Source organism: Rhinolophus sinicus, chromosome 3, assembly GCF_057876585.1.
Source record: "Rhinolophus sinicus isolate RSI-liver-muscle chromosome 3, RSI-T2T, whole genome shotgun sequence".
Classification (NCBI taxonomy): Eukaryota; Metazoa; Chordata; class Mammalia; order Chiroptera; family Rhinolophidae; genus Rhinolophus; species Rhinolophus sinicus.
In genome coordinates, this window is record NC_142503.1 from 197,824,079 (window position 1) to 197,846,499 (window position 22,421).

A 22,421-nucleotide genomic window follows, 5' to 3' on the forward strand; every position below is an offset into this window, starting at 1 on the left:
GGATTAAGGGAGATGGTGCCTGACCCGAGTAGGTCACAAGTGGGGAAAGAGGGCGCTGAAGGGGGCCTCAGGCCCCAAAGTAAGGAGTTCCCATGGGAACCAATGGCAACCGCTGGCTTCCTGGCTGGCAACATCACAGAAGAGCTATGCCTTCTGATGTTTCGTGTGAAAGCATGTGCTCGAACGCATGAGCCTGAGGCAGAGAGACAAGTGGGGGCTGTTGGAAAGTCCCCCGGAAGAGAGCATGAGGCTGGGATCTAGGCAGAGAAGGTGACCTGAGAGAGAGCATTTCCTGGAGACCAGTAGAGGGCGGAGAGCAGGGAAAGCACAGTCAGCTTAGGAAGCTGGCGTAACTTTGAGCAAAGATGCTGATTTGGGTTTCCGACAGAGTGGGAGGTGAGGCCACGTTCAGGCGTGTCCCACTGGCATTGTCTGTGCACTTTGGGACAGGCCCTGTGCAGGGTTGTGGGCTTCACTTTCAGGGAGCTCACGGCCCAGTGCCGTAGACGGCACCTCGACGTTGGCAGTGAGTGTGTTCCTTAGGACATGGAGGCACAGTAGGCGGAGATCTCGGAGAGGCGCAGGGACGGCTCCACGGGCACAGAGGCCTAACCTGGGTCCTGGGGGGTTGCCAGCTTCCCAGGACAAGGCACGGCCACTGCCACAGGTGTGGCAGCAGGAAGGGCTCCCAGGGCGGAGGGAGACAGGCATGCTTGCCTGTCTTGTTGAAGTAGCCATGTCCTGTGGGCCTTGGAGCTGGTTGGACAGGGAAAGAAAACGGGAGGGGCACGAATAGGTTAAGAGAGCAGCAGACATGATGGGAGGAAAGGAAGACCAAGGAACAGCTGCAGGGCCACCTGGAGAGAGCCTGGGAAGGACGGTGGCCATGCTGAATAGTGCCCAGGGGCTCTTCTTTTGGCCAGTCACCTGTTCCCTTCTGGCTCTGCGCCCACCCTATCCCATCCCATCACCCGCAGGGGACAAGAGGAGAACCACAGCAGGAGGTTTCTTCTGGCAGACAGCTGGTGTCACCAGGGCCCTTGGGCTGGCCCCCCAAGGGGTCCAGACCCTCCCCCAAGGCCCCCAGCTCCTGCTGGAATCGGGTAGACAGGAGGGTTCTGATAGGTTAGCTGGGCAGCCGCATTAAAGATTGAAGTGGTGAAGCCCATCTGACGGCCGCCCGAGGATCGGTTTCCCACTGCATGAGCCAGGCGGCTGAGGAAGGAGAGGTAAGTGGCCAGGATGCGAGAAGCGTACCTCCGGACTGCGCCCAGGGGCCTGCCCGTAATGGTCAGCAGGGAGTGGACCTTCCACTGCTTCTGCTTCTGCCACTGCGACTGCACCGTGCTTTGCAGAGTGAACTGTAGGTGATGGGAGCTCCTCCCTCTCCTTCCTGCTCCTCACGGGCCTCTCCTTTCGCTCCCAGCTGCTCTGGGGTGGGAGGTGGCGGGGAGGGTTTGAGCTCTGGGTCTTGGGATGAAGAACCTGCCACTGAGCCATCAGAGGGTTAAGATGCTGTTTTGCACTGAGCCCATACAGAAGTGGCGGGCAGAAGCAGCAGCGTGCGGGCCTGGGCGATGGGAAATGTGGGCTCCTGTCCCAGCAGCATGGATCCCTTAAGAAACGCGTAGCCTTAGGCAAGTCACTCACCCGTTCTGAGCCTCAGTTTCCCCATCTGTAGCCTAGATCTGATCAGCCCTGGAGCAGATTCATCACAAAAGTGATGCAAAGGAGCTTTGTCACACACTACAAAGGTGTGACAGATTTTTATTGCACTTTATTCTGTTTGAGATTCTTTTCATGATTTGTTGTGTGTCCTGAAATGAGCTTTGCTAGGAAAGGGGAAAAAATATTTTACTAGGAAAATAAGTGGCCTGATGACCACAGCCTGAGTGGGACCAACCAGCCTGTTGGCGGTGTCCTGGCCTGGAAGCAGGGAGACTGGATTCTAGCCCTGCTTTCCTCCGGTTTAGGATGTGTGCCTCCCTTTATCTGGGCCTCGGGACCCCTGTGCACAGAAGAGGGACAGGAAGGTGGCACCCAGGCTGGCACAGCTGGCCTCCTGCCCTCACTGCCAGAATGGAATGGCCTCCTCCCTCGTGTCCATGTTGATACTTAATTGCAAGGGCCTCAGCTGCTTCTATCAGTGTGGCCTTGGGCATTAGCCCCTGTCTGGACTGCAATCCCCATGTCTGCATATGCTGACCTTCCAGGCCCACAGGTCAAGTAGACTTTGGCCTCTTAGACGCAGCTTTCACCGTTGGTCACCGTGGGGTTGGACTGAAACTGGTGGGCAGGGATAAGGGTCCCTTGTGGGGTTAGAGTAGGTGATAAACCAGCTGGCTCTGCAGTGAGTAGAAAAAAGTGAACTACCTCACCTGTCAGCTCCCATCAGTCCACACTCACTGGTAAGGACCAGGCAGAGAAGGCACTAGAAAACTCACCCAAGCAAGTAAACAGGCGTTCGACTTGGGAGGCAGTCAGGGTGTGTCTGCTGCTGACCGAGCTCCGGGTTGGGGAAGAAGGGTGCACGACCTTGGCTCCCTGAAAGTGGAGGGGGCAGCTGCTTGTCTAACCAGAGCTGGGCATCAGCGTGCTGGGGTGGACAGAGCCCTGGGCGCTGGTCCCAGCTCTGCCACCAATTCCTGTGTGGCCTTAGACACAGATCACAGGCTCCGTTCCCACATGAACACTGGCTTGCTTGGCAGTGGGAACCTTGAAACAAGAGGGGAGGGTGTGCTAGGGAATTGCAGTGGGAAGGCTGCCCCCACGTCAAAGTGCCGTTTGAAGTCAATCCAAAATGGAGGGGCCTTCTGGAGAAAGAGGAGCCAGCCAGAGAGATGGCGGGGTGGGGGAGGGAGCTCAGAGGGGCTTGGGCCTCTGCCCAGTGCAGACCAGGTGGCTGTCGCTTGCTGGCCAGAAATTCCATCAAGCGTCACTGAGCAGGTGCTGGATCCTTTGTCTCTGGCACTCCTGGGGGGCTCAGGTTCCATCTTTTCAGGAAGCCCAGGGGATGCCTTTCCTACAGAGGCTAACTCGAAACCTGGCCTGTCCCTTCTGTCCCAGAGGAGCTAGGGGCTGGTGTCCCTGAGCCTCATAAATCTTAATGGGACGGCAGGAGGATGGCCTTTCTCAGGAGGAGGTGTCAGCAATGCCTCAGCTTTGCTGTTACCTGAGGCTATGTAACTGAAGTGCCCACCCTGCACCAGCCAGACTCACGGGATGGAGTCACAGCGGAGGGCTTGTCCCTTCTGTGGGCACTCTGCCATTTCTGTCTTTATTATAAGGTAACGCGTTGTGCTGTGCATAATTTGGAAGTTTAAGAAGAGGGTAATAACTCCACGATCCAGAGATGGCGCTGTTAACATTTGGGTATATTTCCTTCTTTTGTCCCCTCAAATTGTAGAGATTTAGAATCAGTGACCCTCGGTTCCGTCCTTCTTACTTTGTGGGAAACTGAGGCCCAGCTGTTTCCCCACAGCACTGTAGCAGAACTCCAACAGGGACTTGGGTTTCCTGGTTCCTAGTTCACCCTCAAGGGATTTGTATAAACTGGAACAGTCCAGAAGAGGCCAGCCGGGAATGGGGAGAGGCCGGAAAATGGGAATGAGGGCCAGCGGTGGACCTGGCTGTGCTCCCTGGGTGAGGGCTGGAGGGGGGGCGCAAGCACTGTTCTCACAGCCCACAGGCCGCCAGGCTGCGGCTTGAAAAACCGCCTGTGGGGTCCTGACAGGAACCTTCAGGAGCCGTGCTAGTGAGGTGGATTTCAGGCCCCTGGGAGGAAGATGCGGGGGCAGTGACAGGCTGCCCTACACCAGACACCTCTGGGGTTCCCCTCGCTGGGCGGTTAGGCCCCATCACACATATTGGCCTGTTGCATGGAGGCTGGACCAGTGGCCCCTCAGGTCCTGTAGAGCTGACAGACAGCCTGTGATCCAGATCTTTCTTCTGGGACAGCTGCACTTGTTTGCACCTGGCTCGAGCACTCCATGGATGGGACACTGAGGCAGGGACAGGCAGGATGGCAGCAGGCAGGCAGATCGTCTCACTTTCCAGAGGCTGGTGGGTACTAAGAGGCTGCCGTGTGTGGTGGGCTCCTGCCAAGAAAGGAACACCAGGCCAGTCCAGCCAAGGCTGCTTCCCACCAGGCCGCCTGCCTCCCTTCTCTCCCCCGCAACCCCCACCTCCTGCCCTGGTGGTTTCTTTTGCTCAGCTCTTACCAGTCCTCTTTAGAACCCTTTGTTCCTCTCCCCCATCTCTCCTGTCCCCGCTTCCTTACCCTGGAGGTGAAGTTCAACAGCACATCCTTAACCTGGCGACTTACTCTAGACCCCTCTAGTCTGGGTTTAAAGCAGGTTTCACTGTTTACCTGCCAAGTGGCCGTGAAGATTTACTGAAGCTCTCCGATTCCTCAGCTTTCTTATGGTTAAAATAGACATCATGCCAAGGCTCTGAGGGTGAATGTGAGGCTTAAATGTCATTGTAAAGTCTCGGGCACAGGACCCAGCACATACCATAATAACTGCTCGGTAAACTTGAGTTCTCGCTTCCCTGTCCATTCCCGTTGTATTTTCCAAGTGCTGCCACCACTGGTGGCCTGCAGTGTCTCACCTGCTCTCATATCTTATGAGATCTTATGAGGCATGAGCCCCGGCCCAGCCACGGATTGTTTCCAGCTGTGAAACGAGAGCATTAAGAATGTGTCGCCTGCTCTAATCTCAGCAGTTGGTTAGGCAGCTTCAGATAGTTAGCTTGGGCCCAGTCATTCATTCCTTCAACACATAGTTACGGAGCGATGACCGCACACCAAGAACCTGTTAGGTGCTGGGAATATGGAGGAGAAAATAGGGCCCTGGAGAGTGGAAGTCAAGACCGCTCTGTCTGCCTGGGTTCTTTCCCTGCCTGTGCTGGTGTGTGGAGGTGTACAGAATGTATCCTAGGGGACAGTCCCCATGAGGAGGTGCCCCCTGCACAGCTGAGCGTGACCTGGGCCCGGCCTGTTACCTGCCCACCTCTCAGCTCCACAACGAGGCTGAGGGGGAGGGGTGGCAGCCACACCTAGTGCAGCCTCCTGGAAGCCTGCGCATGTGTGCCCACGTTTGTCCCCTCATCTGCTCTCCCTGCCCCTTTCTGTTAAACAAGGGCAGCTTTCCTGAAGATGGTCGTCCCTCACTGTTGAATCCTTTGTCAAATCCTTATGTCGGAGACAGAGGCTGTAGAAGCCGTTAGAAAGGGTGCAGTATATGCCACCCAGGTCGCTGTCATCTCACCTTGAGCAGCCCTTTGAAGGGCAGGTGGTCATTATCTGCTGCTCACAGGTGGGAACCCGAGGAGGCATGCAGGCCCCAAGTCTTCAGGGCCCCCAGGTAGAGACACTGTTGACCCACTCAGAGATGGCTTCAGACTTCCTGGCCCCACTTTCTCCTTCAGTCTAGCCAACGTCAGCCATACTAACTCTCACCTTAGGTCCGCAGCCATCTGCGGCTCGAGGCTAGCTCCCGTCCCCTCCTAGGTGGGCTCATGGCTGGAGTCTGACCCAGCCTCACCCTCTCCTCTAGATTTGCTTTCTCTGCTCCGTTCTCCCACCTCATGACCCCAAGGGTAAAAAGACCCCCTCTGGGTTACCACCATGTTTGTGGAATACAAGTGAGTATTTGAAGGAACTTAGATCTGAAGCTGGAAAGTGGGCCTCGAAGTCAGCAAGAGGTCAGCTCCTTCCCCAAGAAGCATCCTGGTCCAGCAGGGCTTAGAGAGGCCAGCCTGCATGTGAGTGTCAGCTTGGGTCTCGCCTCTGTCCCCTTGCTCCTCTGTGTTCAGATAGGATGTGTGTCAGGGCACAAGTCACCGTCTGCCATGGCCTGCTGGCAGGGTGTGACGCTGATGGGCTGGACCCACAGAACACCACCAATTCACAGGCTCCCTGCTCCCCGGTGTTTGTTTAATGTTCCACCTTCAGTTTCCCTTCCTCTTTTTAATGGGTCTGTAGTACAAATATGCTCTTAATTCTGGCAAATTGAGGCGAGTGACAGAAGGGCTAGAGTTATCTTAGTTGGAGCCCCAGTGGGTGGGCCAGACCCCTGCCTCTCGCAGGGTCAGCTCCCAGACTGACAGGATCATGGCCTCGGGCAAGTGCCCCCTCAGAGCCTCTCCACTCCCTCTGCCTCGTGGTAGAAGCAGCTGGGCAGTGGTGTCAGGCAGCGGGAGGCTGGCGGAGGAGAAAGCCCCCTGTGAAGGGAAGGGAGGCCCCATCCTAATGGCACCAGCGCCCAACAGGGGGCAAAGGGCCATTCGAGGGCAAGTGCACAGGTAGGTTAACGAAGAGCGAGAGATGGTGGACTCAGTGAGAGATCAACCAAAGAATTTGCCTTAAATAATAATTAAAAACTAATATTTTTCTGGGCTTCGTGGTTTACCCAGTGCTTTTTTCATTCAGTTCATTTATTGCTCACAGCAGCTTTATGGGGTGCCACCATTCGCGTTAGTATTCGTAATCCCATTTTAAAGAGAGGAACAGGTGGATTGCCAGGAGGACACGGCTAACAGCTCGGGGGTCTTTTCCCTCTCTCCTCTCATTCCCACACCTGCCCCTTTTAGCACCTGTGGGAACAAAGCAGTTAAATGTGATCTTCAGATGTGTCCGCAGTACCACACAAAGGGGAGCTCTGACGACCACAGAAGGTGACTCCGCAGTCAGCACACAGCTGCGCATGGAGCCGAGGGTTGTGCTCTGCCAGAGACCATGGCTGAAACTGTCGTGTGACATTGCTGGGTCAATAGCCCCGTCTCTGAGGTTAGCCCAAGGCCTCCAGTCAGCAGTGGGTTCCCGTGCTGGCAGGACCAGTCAGCCTGAGAACTTTCCCTTGCTCAGCCTCCTCTCTGAACAAGCGTGAATTTGGGGGATGCCTGCTAAGCCTGGTATTTCTGTAGCTCACGTCTTAGGTTTTTATTTGCATCTGAGCCAGTTCGGGCCCATTCCTTCATCGCCTGTGCTTTGTTCCCCCAGAGCTGGTGATCAGTTCCCTCTAACCTTCCCAACTCAAGTCAGTAAAATATACTAAATATCTGACGTGAGCCAGGCCTTAAACATGGAGTGATGACTACGAGATGTGGTGTCTGCCCCCAGGAAGCTCAGGATCTCATAGGGAAGGGAAGACTGCCTTCAAATGACTGTAATCTTTGTTAGAAAGTCGTAAGAGGGAAGCAGGGAGGAGCATGACGTCGTGGGAAAGGCTTCCTGCATGAGGAGACTGGAGTTGCGCCTTGGTGACGTGGCAGGTGAAGGAAGTGCCCGGCTGGACTGAGCAGCCCACACAGACAGACAGACAGCTGGGAAGCAGGCATGTGACGGGGCTCAGCGAGCAAAGGCAGAAGGTCCACTGCGGGTGGGTCCAGGGGAAGTGGCTGCTGGGTGGGCTGGAATCTCGTTCGATGGAGATCAGGCTTGTGTTTCCAGGGATCACGTAGGCTGCAATGTCTGTGGAAGGGGGACCGGGGAGAAGGGGAGAGAGTGGAGGCAGAGGCTCCCGAGGGAGACCAGGACACTGGACCGGCAGGGAGGTGCTGAGGCAGCCACTTGGTGTGGAGAGAGGCGGGCAGATTCTGTCGGGCTCCAGACCCAGCAGCAATGAGCCTCGCTAACTCACGAGACATGGGTGGAGAAGCAGGAGCTGGGTCCCCACCCATGCCCCCACCTGCATCCTGGAGGTGACTGTGACCCAGGACATACCGTGTGGCCTCTACCTCGGCTCCTTTGCGCCATGCAGGGAATCACTGTGAATAACTCGATACTGCGACAGATGGGAGTGATGACCAGCTGCCCAGTGCCCCCACCCTGAGGTTCCCCAGTGAAGGAACACCTTGCCATGGGTTTCCCGAGGGATCCTAGACAGTTCCGGAGGAGAGGTCCTCCTCCCCGGCCCCCCACCCCGCCTCCGCCAGGGCGGCAGCCAGGAGTAAGGAGACACTGGGAAGCTCACGTCTGCTGCAGACACCGTGTGACACTGGCCAGACCCCTCCCCGGGCGCCCACCTCTAAAACAAAGGGAGGGACTGTACTTCCTAATGTCAAGGACCCTCATAGCTCAAAACAGACTAACATTTTCTTGGCTTAAGAAGAATGGAAGGCCTTATGCAACCATGGTCCGTGGTCTCGTCTGCTCTGTATTGTGTAGAATTCCAGCTGTCTATTTTGAAATGTGTCTCAAGTGCAGGGACCAGGGCCCCTGGGAGCAGCGAGGGGTCCTGTCAACTTCCCCCACCCTCAGAAGGAATAGGCTGGCAGAGGGGGTTGGGAAGAGCCCAGCGCAGCAGGCGAATGAGGGACCCAAGCGTAAGACCAGCACATAGGCAGCTGAGCTGCCATCCGCCGTCCTGATAAAGGAGTGGGAAACGGTGCCTGCCAGTGGCCCAGGCCAGGCCAGTAGACACAGAGAAACCTTTCAGCAGATAGTATGTCCCAAGCATCGTGAGACCTTGGTCCTAAGGTGGGCTCCAGCCCTCAGACCAGCTGCTAGGCAGGGTCTCCAGGGTGGGCTCAGCCCCCAGAAGAGGGCAGACTCCGGATTCCGGCTGTGGGGCTCAGCAGCGGAAGCCAGATCTGAGAACGCGGCGAAGTCCACTGGTCCTGGGCCAGCAGCAGAGAGAGCTCAGGCCTGAGCCCCAGAAGGCAGGGCTGAGACGTCTGGACTCCCTCCTGCCTCGCCAGGATGAGTGGGTGGGGGCGCAGGCCTTTGGGTCGCGCTGGGGACACCTGTGGCTGGGTGGACACCAGGTGCTCGTGGCTCTCTGGCGGCGTGCCGGCCGCCCTTTATCCTGCGCTCCTCTCTGCAAGCCGGTCTCGATCTGTCCCTGAAGTGTGACAGTTTCAGGAAGTGGGGTTTTGCAGGTAGTTGGAGTCTGGCTCTGCCGCTTGTTATCTGTGAGACCCTGAGCAAGTCCCTTCCCCTTTGTGGGCAGTTGCTTCACTTGTTACGAGTTCTCCACGGGCGCTGTTCTGCAGGGTCGGGCGAATTAAAGTAAAGTAAATTCAGAAGGTGGCTTGACGCCGCTGTAAAGACGCGTTCTCGTGTCCTTGCTCTGGTTTCCTGAGACTGGGGGTCGGGGGGCGGTGGAGGCAGCCCCAAGACCTGGTCCTGGTGAAGTAGGAGAGAAAAGCGCTTGCCCCTTCAGGGATATTTTTTTGATTGGGAATGATTATTTTCTTTGTTAAACTTTTAAAATTTTCTGATGTCTGTTAGACTGAACACATATTACACGTGATTTATACTCAGAAAAACCAATTTTTAAAACGCACGTAATTCTATTTTTAATAAATAAACCAAAACAAATGTATTTAGAGACAGAGGAAGGAAACTAAAATGTACTCCATGCGTGTCACATATCAGGCCACCATGTCAGACACTTCCGTTAGTCACCTCTGTAAAAAGTCCTCAGGTATCTCTCCTGCCCGTCCCGAGAGCAGCAGAAAGCAGTGAGCAGGAAGGGCTGGGCCTAGCAGGCCACCGAGGGAAGTGTGCCTTGAGTGCCGACAGGCCCTGCCCTCCTCCCCGCCAGCAGCTGGCCCACTGCCCACCACCTGGACCCTCCTCTTTCCCCAACTGAAACCTCCTCGGGGCGGCCAAGAGGGCAGTCACGGCAGCGAGTCACACCTCGCTGAGGACGTGACTGAGGCAGACAGGTCCGGGGCCTAGGACAGCGGGCTCTGAAACTGCAGAATGTGGCAGCTGACTTCGGGCATGAAAAGGGCTGCCAAGCGTAGAAAAGCATTGGAGCTATGTTGTCACCCCAGTGGAGGAACTGCAGCCTTCGGGAGGGGGTAGGTGATAAGTGTAAAAGCATTTGCTCACTTGGGGAAATGGCTTCCATTGCTGGGACTATGCTGGGTGTCCCTGCTGGGAGGCCCACCGGGCTTCTGTGCTGGGCGAGCGTGTCGTGGATGGAATCAGATGGTCAGTTTCAGCGTCGAGACGCTGTCACTCCATCCTGCCGTGCCCCGGATCCAGGGCACAGCCTGCTCATCCCTCAGCGGCCTGGAGCACCTGTGGGACAGGCCGTCTGCACGTCATGGGCTCTGTTGTAGGCTTAGTGTCGCTGTTACCTCATCTCAGGGAGGAGACAAAGCCCCTGCCCTATCTAGTCAGCGAGGCGTGAGACCAGCTTGCCCAGAGTCCCTGCCCCATCACTGTAACTCTCTGCAGTCCCCCAGTGACACCTGAGCTGGCACAGAGAAGGAACAATGAGCTCTTTCTCAGGTTGGGGCAGTAGCCTGGCTTTCCTTGTAAATGTAGCGCAGCACCAGCCCCGTGTGGACGCAGGTGCACCCGGCAGGCCTGGCCTGCGCCGCCGTGGCTCCGTCAGTGCCAGACAGCCTCTGCCATCTCTGCCTCTGCCGGCTTCCTCCCGCCCCACAACTGCAGACTCCTGGGTGCAGGCAGGAGGGTGTCACAGTGCAGCGAGGGACACAGGCTGTGGCTCAGACAGACCAGGAGCTGAACCCTGTCTCTGACACTTAACAGCTGGAAGGGTCATTCCTTTGCTCGAAAAGCGGAATAAAACAGATCTACTGGGTTTGGTAATGCCAAGTCCACTGGTGATTTCAATTACAGCTTTGTGGGACGTGGAGAGGCCAGAGCCAGATGTTAGAGGGTTGAGGGGACAGTGGCAAGTGAGGAAGTAGAAATAGCTAGTTTCAGAGGGAAGGAGAGGGGTCAGTAGCTGGAAGGCATTTTGAACCGTGTGATAATGTGATCCCATTTATTGGCTCTGACGGAAGAGCCACGAGGTAGGGAGAGAGGACAGATGGCAACGGGGCGTTACATAGGTATGCGAACCGACTGTTGAAAGGTCAAGGCCGTCTCCTGTGGGACCAGGAGGGCAGACACAGGTCCTTGCCTCCAGGTGTGTTTGTCGGGGCTGGTCTTCTCTACTAACCACCCTACTTTTGTGCTTCTCTGCCCCACAGGCCCCTCCACCCAGCGCCAGGTGCAGAATGGCCCCTCTCCTGACGAGATGGACATCCAGAGAAGGTAACCCCCCACCCAGCAGGGACCCGCCTGGTGGCCTGGGGCACCCTTCAGCAAGCAGGGGACACACCAGCAGCGAGGGCCAGGGCTCCCGGAGGCACACACTGGGGCGGGGGGCACAGGCCTGCCCAGGAGGGAAGGGGCAGGTGCATTGCCACGTAGCCAGTGATGACGGGTCTGGTTTCACAGACGCGAGCCCTGCCCACTCTCCAGCGCTCAGCCCCGTGGTGAGCCGGGTAGTGTCCCGAGTGTAGTGCACGCGTCGTTGGCTCAGCCCCTCCGGTGTAGGACTTGGTGGTCATGACGGAGGGGTCCAGTAGCGGGGACAAGGCCACAGTGCTGGAGACGGTGAGCACGCCCCGCCCAGGGCTGTCTGACTGAGGCTCTGGCCGAGGGCCTGTCCTGGGCTGCCCTCCTCTCACTCTGTCTGAAGGCCTCGTGAGCCCTGGTCCTGCCACTCTCGCAGGAGACCTGGGGCGTGTGCCATAGCCCGCTCACCTGCAGTGAGGTTAAAGCAGCAGAGGCCTGAGCGCTGTATGAGCCAGTCCGTGTGGATGTCCTCACTGGGCCGGCCTCTGGAGGAGGCGGCTCCCGTGGGACATGGGCCCTCGGATGGCAGCCAACCCTTGGAGCAGCTTCTACAATGTTAGAACTGGGAGGAGGGACCAGTGTTGTCCTGGAGTTACACAAGAGGTCGTGGTGGCCAAGGAGGGGGCCGCCTCCCCAGGTCATGTTGCCAGGACAGGCGGGGCCAGGACTTGAACCGGGCTGCCCTCACCCTGTGGGGCTCTGCCTCTGGGAGGCTTTGCATCCAGCTCTGGAAGCTGTGCGTGGAAGCAGGCCTGGTCCCGGCCATGCTCACCCAGGTTACGGGGAAGGGAGTGACTCCAGGGGCCTGGACATCAGTAGGGCCCGGGCTGGGGGTGGGAGGTGATGTCCCCCCCTAACCTGGCTGTGAGGCTCCCTCAGCATTCTTTTCTCTAGCCTCTCCCTCTCCCTGAGGAGCGAATGGTCTCTGAGCACCTCTGGCTCTGACGGTGTACTTAGGACTTTGGGCAGGCTATTAGCCCTCTTTCCCTGTTTGAAGATGACAGTTAATCCTTGCTCTGCTTATCGCGGTGAGGGGAAGATGGGACTATGCCTCCTAGAGATCCCTTTGTATGAACTCCTGCGTGCTCACTGATGACGCAGACCTGTCTTCTGCCCTCTCAGGAATACAGCACTTTACAAAGAGCTTTTACACGCTGCCTCGTTTTAATCCTCACACTGACCCTCAGGGCTTGTGGTTACCCGTACTGTCTCCCATGAGCCAGCTGAAGCTCAGGGATGGGAAAGGACTTGCCCAAGTAACCAGGACTGGCTGCCTGGTCTGGCCCCAGCTCAGCACTCTGCCAAGTCCCAGGGCTGCCTTGGCCCAGAGAAGGGCGTGAGTGAGCCCCGCAAGACTGAGGAGTGACTGCGTAGGGGCTGTGGGTTCTGAGCAGGCCCTTCAGTTGCTCTCAGAACCGGTTAAACACCACGCTGCATTACAGTAACCCACCACGCGAGTCCAAGCTGGGAGAGGCCACTGGCCGCAGTCAGCTGTCCACAGGCCAGAGCGCCCCTGGAGGTCAATCTGGGAACTGCAGAAGTCAAACCACAGAGCCGGAACCTTGCTTATCCCTGGTCCCCGCTGGTCACTTAACACAGAGCGAGGTGGAGGGGAGATGACAGATGTGGAGGCGTAGTGAGCTAGTGACTCCAGGCACAGGGCCATCCCATTGCCACACCAGCAGTAACACAAGTTCACAGCGGATTTTTAAGTATTTCCCAGCATCCTCATGTGCTGAGGGCTCCTACACACGTAGAAGGGAGGCTGGAGTTGGGTGGAGACGCTGATGCAGGTGTTGCTGGGAGTTTTCCAACCACCTTTCATGCCAAAGAGTCTTTTCCATTATGTTTTAGGTCTCAGACATGATTGTTACGAGAACTCCATGAAACAGGCGTTATGCTTATTTTATGGAGGAGAACGTGAGGCCCAGGAAAGGGAAATGACTTGCCCGTGATCACAAAGCCAGGGATCCCAGAACGGGAACCAGAAAGCTCTCTACCTCCGAATGGTCTTTGCAGTAAAGTGTGGTCCCATTTGACCTTCCTCTGAGGTGCAGCAGCTGGACAAGGTCCATGTATTATTCCTTCACAGAGCACCTACCGAGCAGCCGCTGCGTGCCAGACCCTGTGCCAGGCACCAGAAAAATGCCAGCTCACTGTACCCCGAGGGTGCAGACGCATGGCTCGCAACCTCACACTGCCGGCCGCCCTTCCCGCCCTCCCTGCCACGCAGAGACTGCGGTTTGCCTTCCACGCGCTCATCCCCTGGGCCCGGGTGGGTGTCAGGAAACCCTTGGCCCCGTGCTGCATAGAGGCACTTAGAGTTGGCAGCACACAGGTGAGGCCCACTGCCATCCCTGGTCTGCATGAGTCCTTGAGCGCCCCCCTGCTCCAGCGTCTCCGTCCCAGAGTCTGTGGATGTATTTGTGGGTCAGTGTCCTCACTCGACCGGCCTTTATGAGCATCCAGAGGCCACTCTGCCATAAGGAGCTAGGATGTCCATTGCCACCAAGGTACATGTAGCACCGCAGTGCACTGTGCCAAATGGCCCTCTAAATGGAGGCCAGGCCTGCGGCTGGGTCTGTAGTGAAAAGAATGAGGACACGCCTCCTTAACGTCTCCTTCTCTTGACAACCAACAATGCCCGGAAATCAATCCAGGGAACCTAGCCAGGTGCAGGAAGAACAGGAGATCTGGGCTCAGGTCTGCTGAGGCCACAAGCCCGCCAAAGCCAGGCGCCAGTGCAGCCTAGGGAAAAGCATGGTCACTCGGCCAGTTGGTCCCCCAAACCTTTGTGAGGGGCTGCCTGTTCAGGTGTGCCTGAGACTCACCTGTCTGGGGACCTGAACCAGTCATGTGCCCTGCCTCTGTTAAGTGGGGACAGCAAGCCCGGTGGCAGTCAGAGCCAGGCTGGGCTGAGGGGAGCTCACTGCTGAGCCCCCCAGCCCAGGGGAGAGCCGGTGAAACCTGACTCTGCATCTTGAGCTCCATGGACACAGAGCCACGTTGTTCTCTGCTCTGAGGAGTCAGACCTGCTCTGCTCTTGTTGCTTTTCAGACAAGTGATGGAGCAGCAGCAGCAGCAGCGTCAGGAGTCTCTAGAGAGAAGGACCTCAGCCACAGGTGAGCGCCCCGGCTGGGGGGCTTCCCATATCTGCGCCCAGTGGGCAGACCCTCACTTAGCTGGTGCCAGGAGCACGTTGGGCCCTCTGTGACACGCTGCTGGTTGCATAGGTCTCAGAGTGTGACAGTCATTCGATCAAAGGAGGGGAACAAGAGAACAGCACAGGGTGGGGGATTAGCTCGGCCTTGACCCGCCCTCCCCACCAGCCTCTCCATTCTTTCCCTGAGCCCATCTGGGGACACAGCCCCTGCCCCAGGGAGCTCAGTGTCCAGTCAAGAAGACATTGAATGACACTGGATCATCACGGAGCACACGTGGTGACCAAGTGCAGGGTGTAACGGCACCCAGAGCAGGGCCCGAGGAAGTGCCACCTCAGTCCTGGCCACTGACTGGAGCTCAGCACAGTGAAGCAACAGGGTCATCAGGAAAACTGATGTCTGTCAGCAAGTGCAGGAGTTCGTACTTACCAGGCGCTTCCACACCCTCGGCCTTGCTTAATTCTCGCCAATGTCCTGTGATGTAAGCCGGTGAATAGCATCCTGTTTTACTGACGAGGAAACCGAGCTCTAGCTGCTTGCAGGAGCCCCCACTTGTGGAAATGCTGGCCGAGAGCACCCCCTCTCACTCAGACTGCTGCAGGCACCACGTCAGCCTGCTCCTCTCTGGTCCACAGCTGCGTTGCCAGTGCAGGTCTGACCCTGTCTGTCACCATGTCTCCCCTTCTCCATCACTCCTGACCAGCCGGGGCTCCTTAGCACGGCCTCCAGGGGTACAGTCCCCCTGTCCCCCGGCTCTCAGGCCCCTCCCATCCTCTTCCTCCCACCTTGCATGCTCTCTCTCCTTTTCCAAACTTAACTCCTGCTTCTCTGTCACTTCCCTAAGGAGATCTTCCATGAACTCCTGGCCCCTCTTTATATGCCAAGATGGCACCAAGTGCCTGTTCTGGGTGGCATTGTCACCCTGCCACAGCTACAGCTGTGCACTCACCTGTGGGATTGCTGACGGCTTCTCCACGGGCATCATGAGCAGAGCCTGTGACCAACTTTCCCCAGGGCCTGGCACAGTGCCGGGCACACAGTGGAAGCTCAGTCAGCGATGGATAGAGGGAATGAAGGGGACAGGGGACTGCCCAGCATTCAGCAATTCTCCCTGACACATGCCCCGGTCAGCCTTGCAACCTGCAGTCACCTGCCACAGTCCCCAGAGGCCAAGGGTCAGTCACAATTGCATCTCAGGGACCAACGTCTGCTAATGCTTAGGATGGTACAAGGTACTGAGAAGGAACAAAGGTACAATTTGTGTCACCAACAATCTTCCTCTCCCACTGGAAACCCTTGATTAGTGTGGGAGAAAGTTAGCTAAACTCAAGACATGTTAAGCAAGTATGTGGGTCCAGCCAGGCCCCAGAATGCTGGGGAGACCGGTGTAGGGAGTGACTGGACCCCGCTCATCCCAGGGGCAGGGGGATGGAAGAGGCAACCTTAAGCTGCTCCTCGTCCCCAGAGGACTAGGCTGCCTTGTGTCCTTCCTCTCTCCCAGGGAAGCACCAGCTGGGGGCTGGGGGCTGGGGGCTGACTGAGCCCCATATTGTGTTTCAGGGCCCATCCTCCCACCAGGGCACCCCTCATCTACAGCCAGCGCCCCCCTCTCGTGTAGTGGGCCTCCACCCCCACCCCCGCCCCCTGTCCCACCTCCACCCACGGGGGCCACTCCCCCTCCCCCACCCCCACTGCCGGCCGGAGGAGCCCAAGGCACCAGCCATGATGAGAGCTCCGTGTCAGGACTGGCCGCTGCCCTGGCTGGCGCCAAGCTGAGAAGAGTCCAGCGGGTAAGCGTCCCTGGCACGGGGGGTGGATGGGGACTGGTTTCTAACTGGCTAGTGGACAGAGCCTTCCCTCGTCTGCGAGACACTGAGCAAAGCACCGCCCTCCCCAACCTAGACTGCACCTGTGCCGGTCGTTTTAAGTGAGAACCGTGTGGGATGGCGCTGTGTAAACCAGAAGGTGGTCCTCACGTTGACCTTCACAAGCGGGGCAAGAAATATTTCCCCCTTAGGTGAGGAAACTGAGGCACAGATGTTTAAACGACTTATTTAAGTCGCAGAGTTTGGACTCAGGACGTGGGTCTAGTGAATGTCAGTCCATCACTCTGTCCATTTGTATCACAGGAACCAACACTGTAGTGCTCAGCTTTAGTTCCCTAGCCCTTCCCTACATGTCCTGGGAGGTAGAGCTTCTGGAGTGAGGCTGACTGTGCCGCTCACCTCTGCTGGGGAATGTGCTTCCTTCCCGAGAATCGTCTCTCTGCCGCCTCGTGTCACACTGGCCTTGGCGACAGTGCTGACTGAGCACCAGTGGACCTGGGCAGTGTCTGCTAACTGTGACCGGCTAGGCCTGGTCCCTCTGGTGTTGTCACCTGTGGGGTTGGGGGAGATTGGACTAGATGACCCCTGGGGCTTCTTCCGGCCCTGCCATCATGGGACTCACGTCCACACTCACACACGTCCTCTTCATGTTCTCAAGTAACGTCCTACCACAGACAGCAGACTAAAATGCAGCATCCTTTCCCCTTAGCCAGAAGACGCGTCTGGAGGCTCCAGTCCCAGCGGGACCTCCAAGTCTGACGCCAACCGGGCGAGCAGTGGGGGTGGAGGAGGAGGCCTCATGGAAGAGATGAACAAGCTGCTGGCCAAGAGGTGGGTGTCTGGATGTCCCCGGACCTGTAGGGCGCTTCTGCCCTTAGCATCAAAGGACAGTCCTTGCCTAGCCCCAGGACCCATTGTCACCAGGGGACGGCCCTGCAGGGAACTGCTAATCAAGTTTTCCCTTCTCGTGGGGTTAGTCAGGCAGCAAGCAGGAGGTGTCCCCTAAGCTCTAACTCCATCTTCATTTCAGTCTAACAAATATTTATTGAAGCATCTTTCAGGTACCAGCCCTGTCCTGAGCAGAGAGAAATTTAGACATAATTTCAGAGATAAATTCAGGGAAAAAGAGTATCCCCTGCATTTCAGACCCCACTGTAAATAAGATGTGGCCCAGAGTGGCCACGTGAGTGATGAAGGGGCCATGACGGAGGACGCAGGAAAAGGAATTGGGAGGTGGCAGGGGGCTGGAGGACGCCACCACGAAGACAGTTGCCTCCACGTAATGGCTGGACCCTGGGGCCCAGGGACTCATCACCCACTTCCCCATCCACACCGGCAGGCGTGGCTCCAGCTTGCCCAAGGCCCGCAGCCTGTCACTATGGCTCTGGATTGTTCCCCAGCTGAAACCTGAGCAGCTGGAGAGATCACACAGCTTCTTGGAAAGGTTGCAAAGCTTGATTTTACTTGTAAATGTGGTGGCAGGATGCGCTGACAGGTGACGAGTGCCATGGCTCACCTGGGCACCAGAGCACCCAGCAGCAAGCCTCACCTGTCAGAACGCTCCCTGTGGTCCATGACCACTCCTGCCTGCGAGCTCTCTGTGTGCCCGGGGTCTTCACATGACGCCCTGTTGCACCTCCTGAAATCCACACAACTCTGTGAGGATGAGGTGGGAGCAGAGGCCCACAACATGCAGGTAACCGTCCTGGCACTTCACGGCAGGGGCAGTTTCCTGCCCAGGGCCTCTGCACACACAGACGGGAAACCTGCCACAAGTGGCAGAGGGAGCAGGGAGGGTGACCCACAGCACGGGGCTTTCCTGAGCCTCCAGCTGGGCCTGAGCATCCACAGGTAACCAAGAGCAGGGACAGATGTGAGCAGCTGGCATACAGCGACTAGCGGTGTGCAGGGTGACAGTGGCTGCACATGGGAGAGCAGACAGCTCCCTGGGGGAAAGAGCCAAGAGGGCTTCACAGAGGAGGCTCCACATGTGCTCAGCCTTGAAGGCCGAGAACAGTTCTCCAGGCTCAGGCAGGAGAAGAGAGCATTCCATGCAGGGGTGTGCTGGGTAGTGTTAAAATGCCTAGGAGGGTTGAATTGTGTACCAGAGCACTGGATGGGGAAGAGGATGACCAAAAGTCGGGCTGGAAGAGTCTCGTTGTGCAAGCACATTGGAGTCCATCTCGGAGAGGGGACCGGGGCCTCATAAAATAGAACACGTTTTTCAAAAGGAAAATATTCACACATTCCCCGAGTCCAAAACCAACACACTCAGGATAACAGCTTGGCCTGCATGCTTTAGACCAAACGGAGAGGAAGTCCCTGAGAACAGGAAAAGGCCGGCTTCTCTAGGAGCCAGCGAGTTAGACACCCGGTGCTGCTGAGGGTCCAGGCCCCACCAAGAACAGACAGACTTTGCACAGCTCAGCAAGGACTCATCGAGGTGCTCCAGAAACCCACGCTGGTGATGGGTGCTGCGTGGAGTGGACAGCGAGAAGTCCCTCTCCGCTGCTGCTGCTCACACGTGGCTCCCTCCCTCTGCGGCCGCAGCTGCGTCCGTGCCCTGCAGTGGAGTCCAGGAGGCACAAGTATTGCTGGGGGCTGCTGTGTGCTGAGCGCTTGCACACACATTTAGCTCACTGACTTTGCAGGGCTGGGATGGCCTGCTTTGGACTTTTAAAGATTAAACAGTGACTCTAGATAGGAGTGGAATGTCATGGGGCAGGGTGGCTGCGGGTGGGCCACTGCTGTCATCCAGGAACAGATGATGGCGGCTTACAGTGGGTGTCAGGAGTGAAGGTCTGAAAAGACAAATGGAAACTAAAATGCAGAGGTAGCATTGATCGGCCTTACTGCTGTGAGGGGGAGCTATGGGTGGGTAGACCCGTCCTTCCTTCCTTAGGTGAGGAGACTATAGAGGCCACCGTGTGTGCCTGTCACTAGCCGGCGGCCCCTCACCACTCGTCAGGCCAGCTTCCTTCTTGATGGGCAGCTCAGCTCATGAGTTCTCAGTGCTGTGCGCTGGCGCGCCACCGAGTTGAAGCTGCCCACAGGCAGGTGTTCGGCGAGTATTAAGGGCCAACGTGCGTAGATTTGGGAGTTAGCCAGATACAGGCAACCACTGAGGTTAAAAAACAAAGAAAGGTAGGAACAAGTTTTTAGAGTATATGAGAAAAGAATTCATACCTGTGGAGGAAAGCATGAAATGACCAGAGGGCATGAATTTGGGTGATTGAAAGTCTGTCCTCTGAGCACGTCTAGCTTCTTAGTGGTGTTCCAGATTGGGGCGACAGGAAAGGCTCTTCCTCCCCCCCTCAGGTGGTGGGGTCCGCTCACCCAGGCGGGTCAGCCTGCAGCCCTGGCAGTGACATGTCGCAGCCCAGAGGGCTCCTTTCCCATCCCATGTGGCCTGGTCTTGACCGTCCTGGAAGAATAACTGCCAGCCAGGCCCCAGGGAACCTGGATAGGATGCAAACCAACTTCTTCTGGCCCTCAGGTGCTACAGACAGAGATAGCTGTGTCCCCCCGTCCTCATCCTCTGCCAGAACAGTTTGCGTCCAGGGCCAGAGGACGAGCACGGACGGACGGCGCTGCCACAGGCCAGATGGGTGCTCGGACAAGTTGCGTCCTTCGCACAAAATGGGTCAGGACACTCTGAGGACAAAGCTGTGTCCGGCACAGAGAAGGCATCTGGACTGGTAGAAAAACATGCAGGAGCTGATTTGTATCTTCTTTTCCTTGTGTTAGGAGAAAAGCAGCCTCCCAAACAGACAAGCCGGCTGATAAAAAGGAAGACGAAAGCCAAACGGTGAGCAATGAGCAAACCGCCCCCCCATACACCCACCCCACCTCTGAATAGACCAGGAAGGCTGTCTGGCCCCAAGCCACACCTTTGGGACACCAAGTGCACCTGGTGTCCTGGACATGTATGTGATAGATACTTCATCGGGTGATTTATAGAAGGGACGGGGGTCAAGGGGACAGGAGGAAGGGCGGGGTGGTGGCAGGGGCACAGGAGGAGGGCCTGCGGCAGGCTCAGGCCTTCCCAGTCACAGCAAGGATAACAGGCCTGTGCTCACTGAGCAGCTAGCGGACACTGCCCCACTTTGGAGCTTGCAGCCCTGAGGGGACTCAGATAAAAGGCAAAAAAGCCGGATCCAACCCCGGAGCACCCTGGGGGAGAAGCCTAGAGCCTGGGGGCACAGAGGGCCACGCACAGACCCCAGCCCTCAGGATTCAGGGATCAGAGTGCAGTGCAGTACGGACGCCTGCTGGAAGACCTGCCAGGTGGTTTTTATTTCTAATTATTCCTGCTCTTAAAGACTCCAGTTGAGCCTGTTGATTCCGGCAGGAGCTGCTGGTGAGCTAAACGGAGGAACGAGAATTCTGGCTCTCATCCTCCGGTGTCCTAGAGGCTCGTGTGGCCACACAGGCTCGAAGCATCCGCATCCACGTAGGGTGCCTCGTCCTCTTTTCCTCTTTTAAGCTTTTTCCAGAACAAGAGCCCTGTTGAAATGACTAGGTTTAGACCTTACCGACAAATGGCACGCAGGTTGCCTCTCAGTGGCAGAAGGAGACAGAAGAAATACAACCACCAGGCAGCAGCCAGCACTTGCTGACTTAATTTCCCCATCAGCAGGGCGGGGCTGAGCCGGTATGACTCCTGGGCTCCAGCCCTGCCCACCGATTTTCCCGTCCATCCTCTGATCCCCACGCCTGGGCTGTCCGTCCCGTCATTCCTACCACTTACGCCTCAGCCTGTACTTCTCTGCGTTAACATTACTCCCTGAAAAGCAGCCTCCCAGACCCCAGGCTCGGTAGGGCTCCCCATCGCTTGATCCCTAGCCCCCACACATCTGCTTGTCCTCAGGCCCTTAGCACATGCCTCATTGCTTATTTAGACTCACTCTTCCCTGCGGGATCATAAGCCTTGTGGGGGCCAGACCTATGTATCCCACTGTCCCCGTGCCTTTTGGTAGAGTATGGAGTTCATCACGAATGTCTGAAACTGCAGAGGCCTGTCTGGCCGGGAGCCACAGGATGGTCACAAGTGTCACGAGACGTGGCCAGGTTTCGGCAGCAGCGTTAGAGCTCTCAAGTCGGCACTGTTTCTCTTAGGCAGGTGCTGGTTCTCAGCCCAGACCCCAATCCCCCGACTCCCTACCCTGGGCTCCCGGGGTCAAACCCCAGGGACTCCGGAAGACACCTCAGCCCCACGGGTGCAGTTCTGTTCCTCTGACCCCCCACTTTTTCCTTTTTCTAATGGCCTGGTTGCTGCTGGTTCCATTTGCCTCGGTCCTACACACAGTCAGCGGGCCCCTTCCACACCCCAACTGCCTCTCACCAGAGCAGGGCTAGGAAAGTTCCACGCCAGAGCGGTGCGGGTGAGACACTGCAGGGCAGCTCTTCTGTTTCATGCTTTTCAGTACTTTCAGATTCTCTTCACTGAACACGGACTAGGTTTATAACTAGTGGAGAACAAACGAGCATTATTTTTAAAAAGGAAGGGGCCCCGAACGTGGAGTCAGATGGCTCGGGCCGGCACTCAGACACTTGCTGGCCACAGGCCGGTTCTGTGACTGCTGTCGGGACCAGTTCCACCGATGGCCCACGGCACGCCTCACAGGCTGCACAACTGGCAGAAGGCTCTGTGGAGCCCACCGTGGCCCAGGCCACGCGTGTGCTGGGGTCCCAGGGACGGATAGGACGTGGCCTCTGACCTTGAGGGAGAGGACACAGCAAGCAGACTGTTGGCAAAGAAAGTGATGAGGCCAGAGAGACAAGGAGCCCTGGCCCCTGGAGTCGGGGGCAAGTCCCGAAACCCCGCCTGAGCCTCCTGAGCTTTGAAAGATGAGCCATAGTGTGCAGGCCAGAGACCAGAGCAGAGAGCGAGCACGGGAGCAGCGTGGCCCCGGGCAGGGGTGTGCAAGACGGCCAGGGGTAGCTCTGCCTTCGCTCTGCCTTGCCCACCAGCCAAGCTGCCTCCCACCAGCCGTCAGACGACTTCGGGGGCTTTTAACAGAGGACTAGTGAGGACAGGCCTATATTTTAGAACTCATTTTGGTGGCGACATTGATGAACTTGTGGGCTGATTGGGCTAGAGATAACAGAATGGGTTCTCACCACTTCCTCTCTCTCGTGAAAGAGAAGTGAAGTATGCCCGGTCTCCCACAGCCATGTCTCCAGGCTGGCCCTGCCCCGCAGTGCCAACCGTGACCTGAGTCGCAGAGCCCAGCGCGGCAGCTGGTCCAGCCACATGGCACCCTCCAGGGTCACCCGGACATCTGATCCTCACACCAGCCATCAGAGGCGGGAGCCAGGCAG

At 57.3% G+C, this 22,421-nt stretch overlaps 1 protein-coding gene across 5 annotated transcripts in view; it reads left to right on the forward strand.

Moving 5' to 3' along the window:
• EVL (Enah/Vasp-like) overlaps positions 1-22,421 on the forward strand; it is a 141,310-nt gene that overhangs the window by 110,389 nt on the left and 8,500 nt on the right. For all 5 annotated transcript variants that reach the window (XM_019751597.3, XM_074326938.2, XM_019751595.3 and 2 more), the window contains exons 4-8: positions 10,960-11,023; positions 14,168-14,232; positions 15,832-16,061; positions 16,807-16,928; positions 19,845-19,905. In XM_019751597.3, the coding sequence (XP_019607156.2) occupies positions 10,960-11,023; positions 14,168-14,232; positions 15,832-16,061; positions 16,807-16,928; positions 19,845-19,905 (542 nt within the window). The remainder of the gene's footprint in view (positions 1-10,959; positions 11,024-14,167; positions 14,233-15,831; positions 16,062-16,806; positions 16,929-19,844; positions 19,906-22,421) is intronic.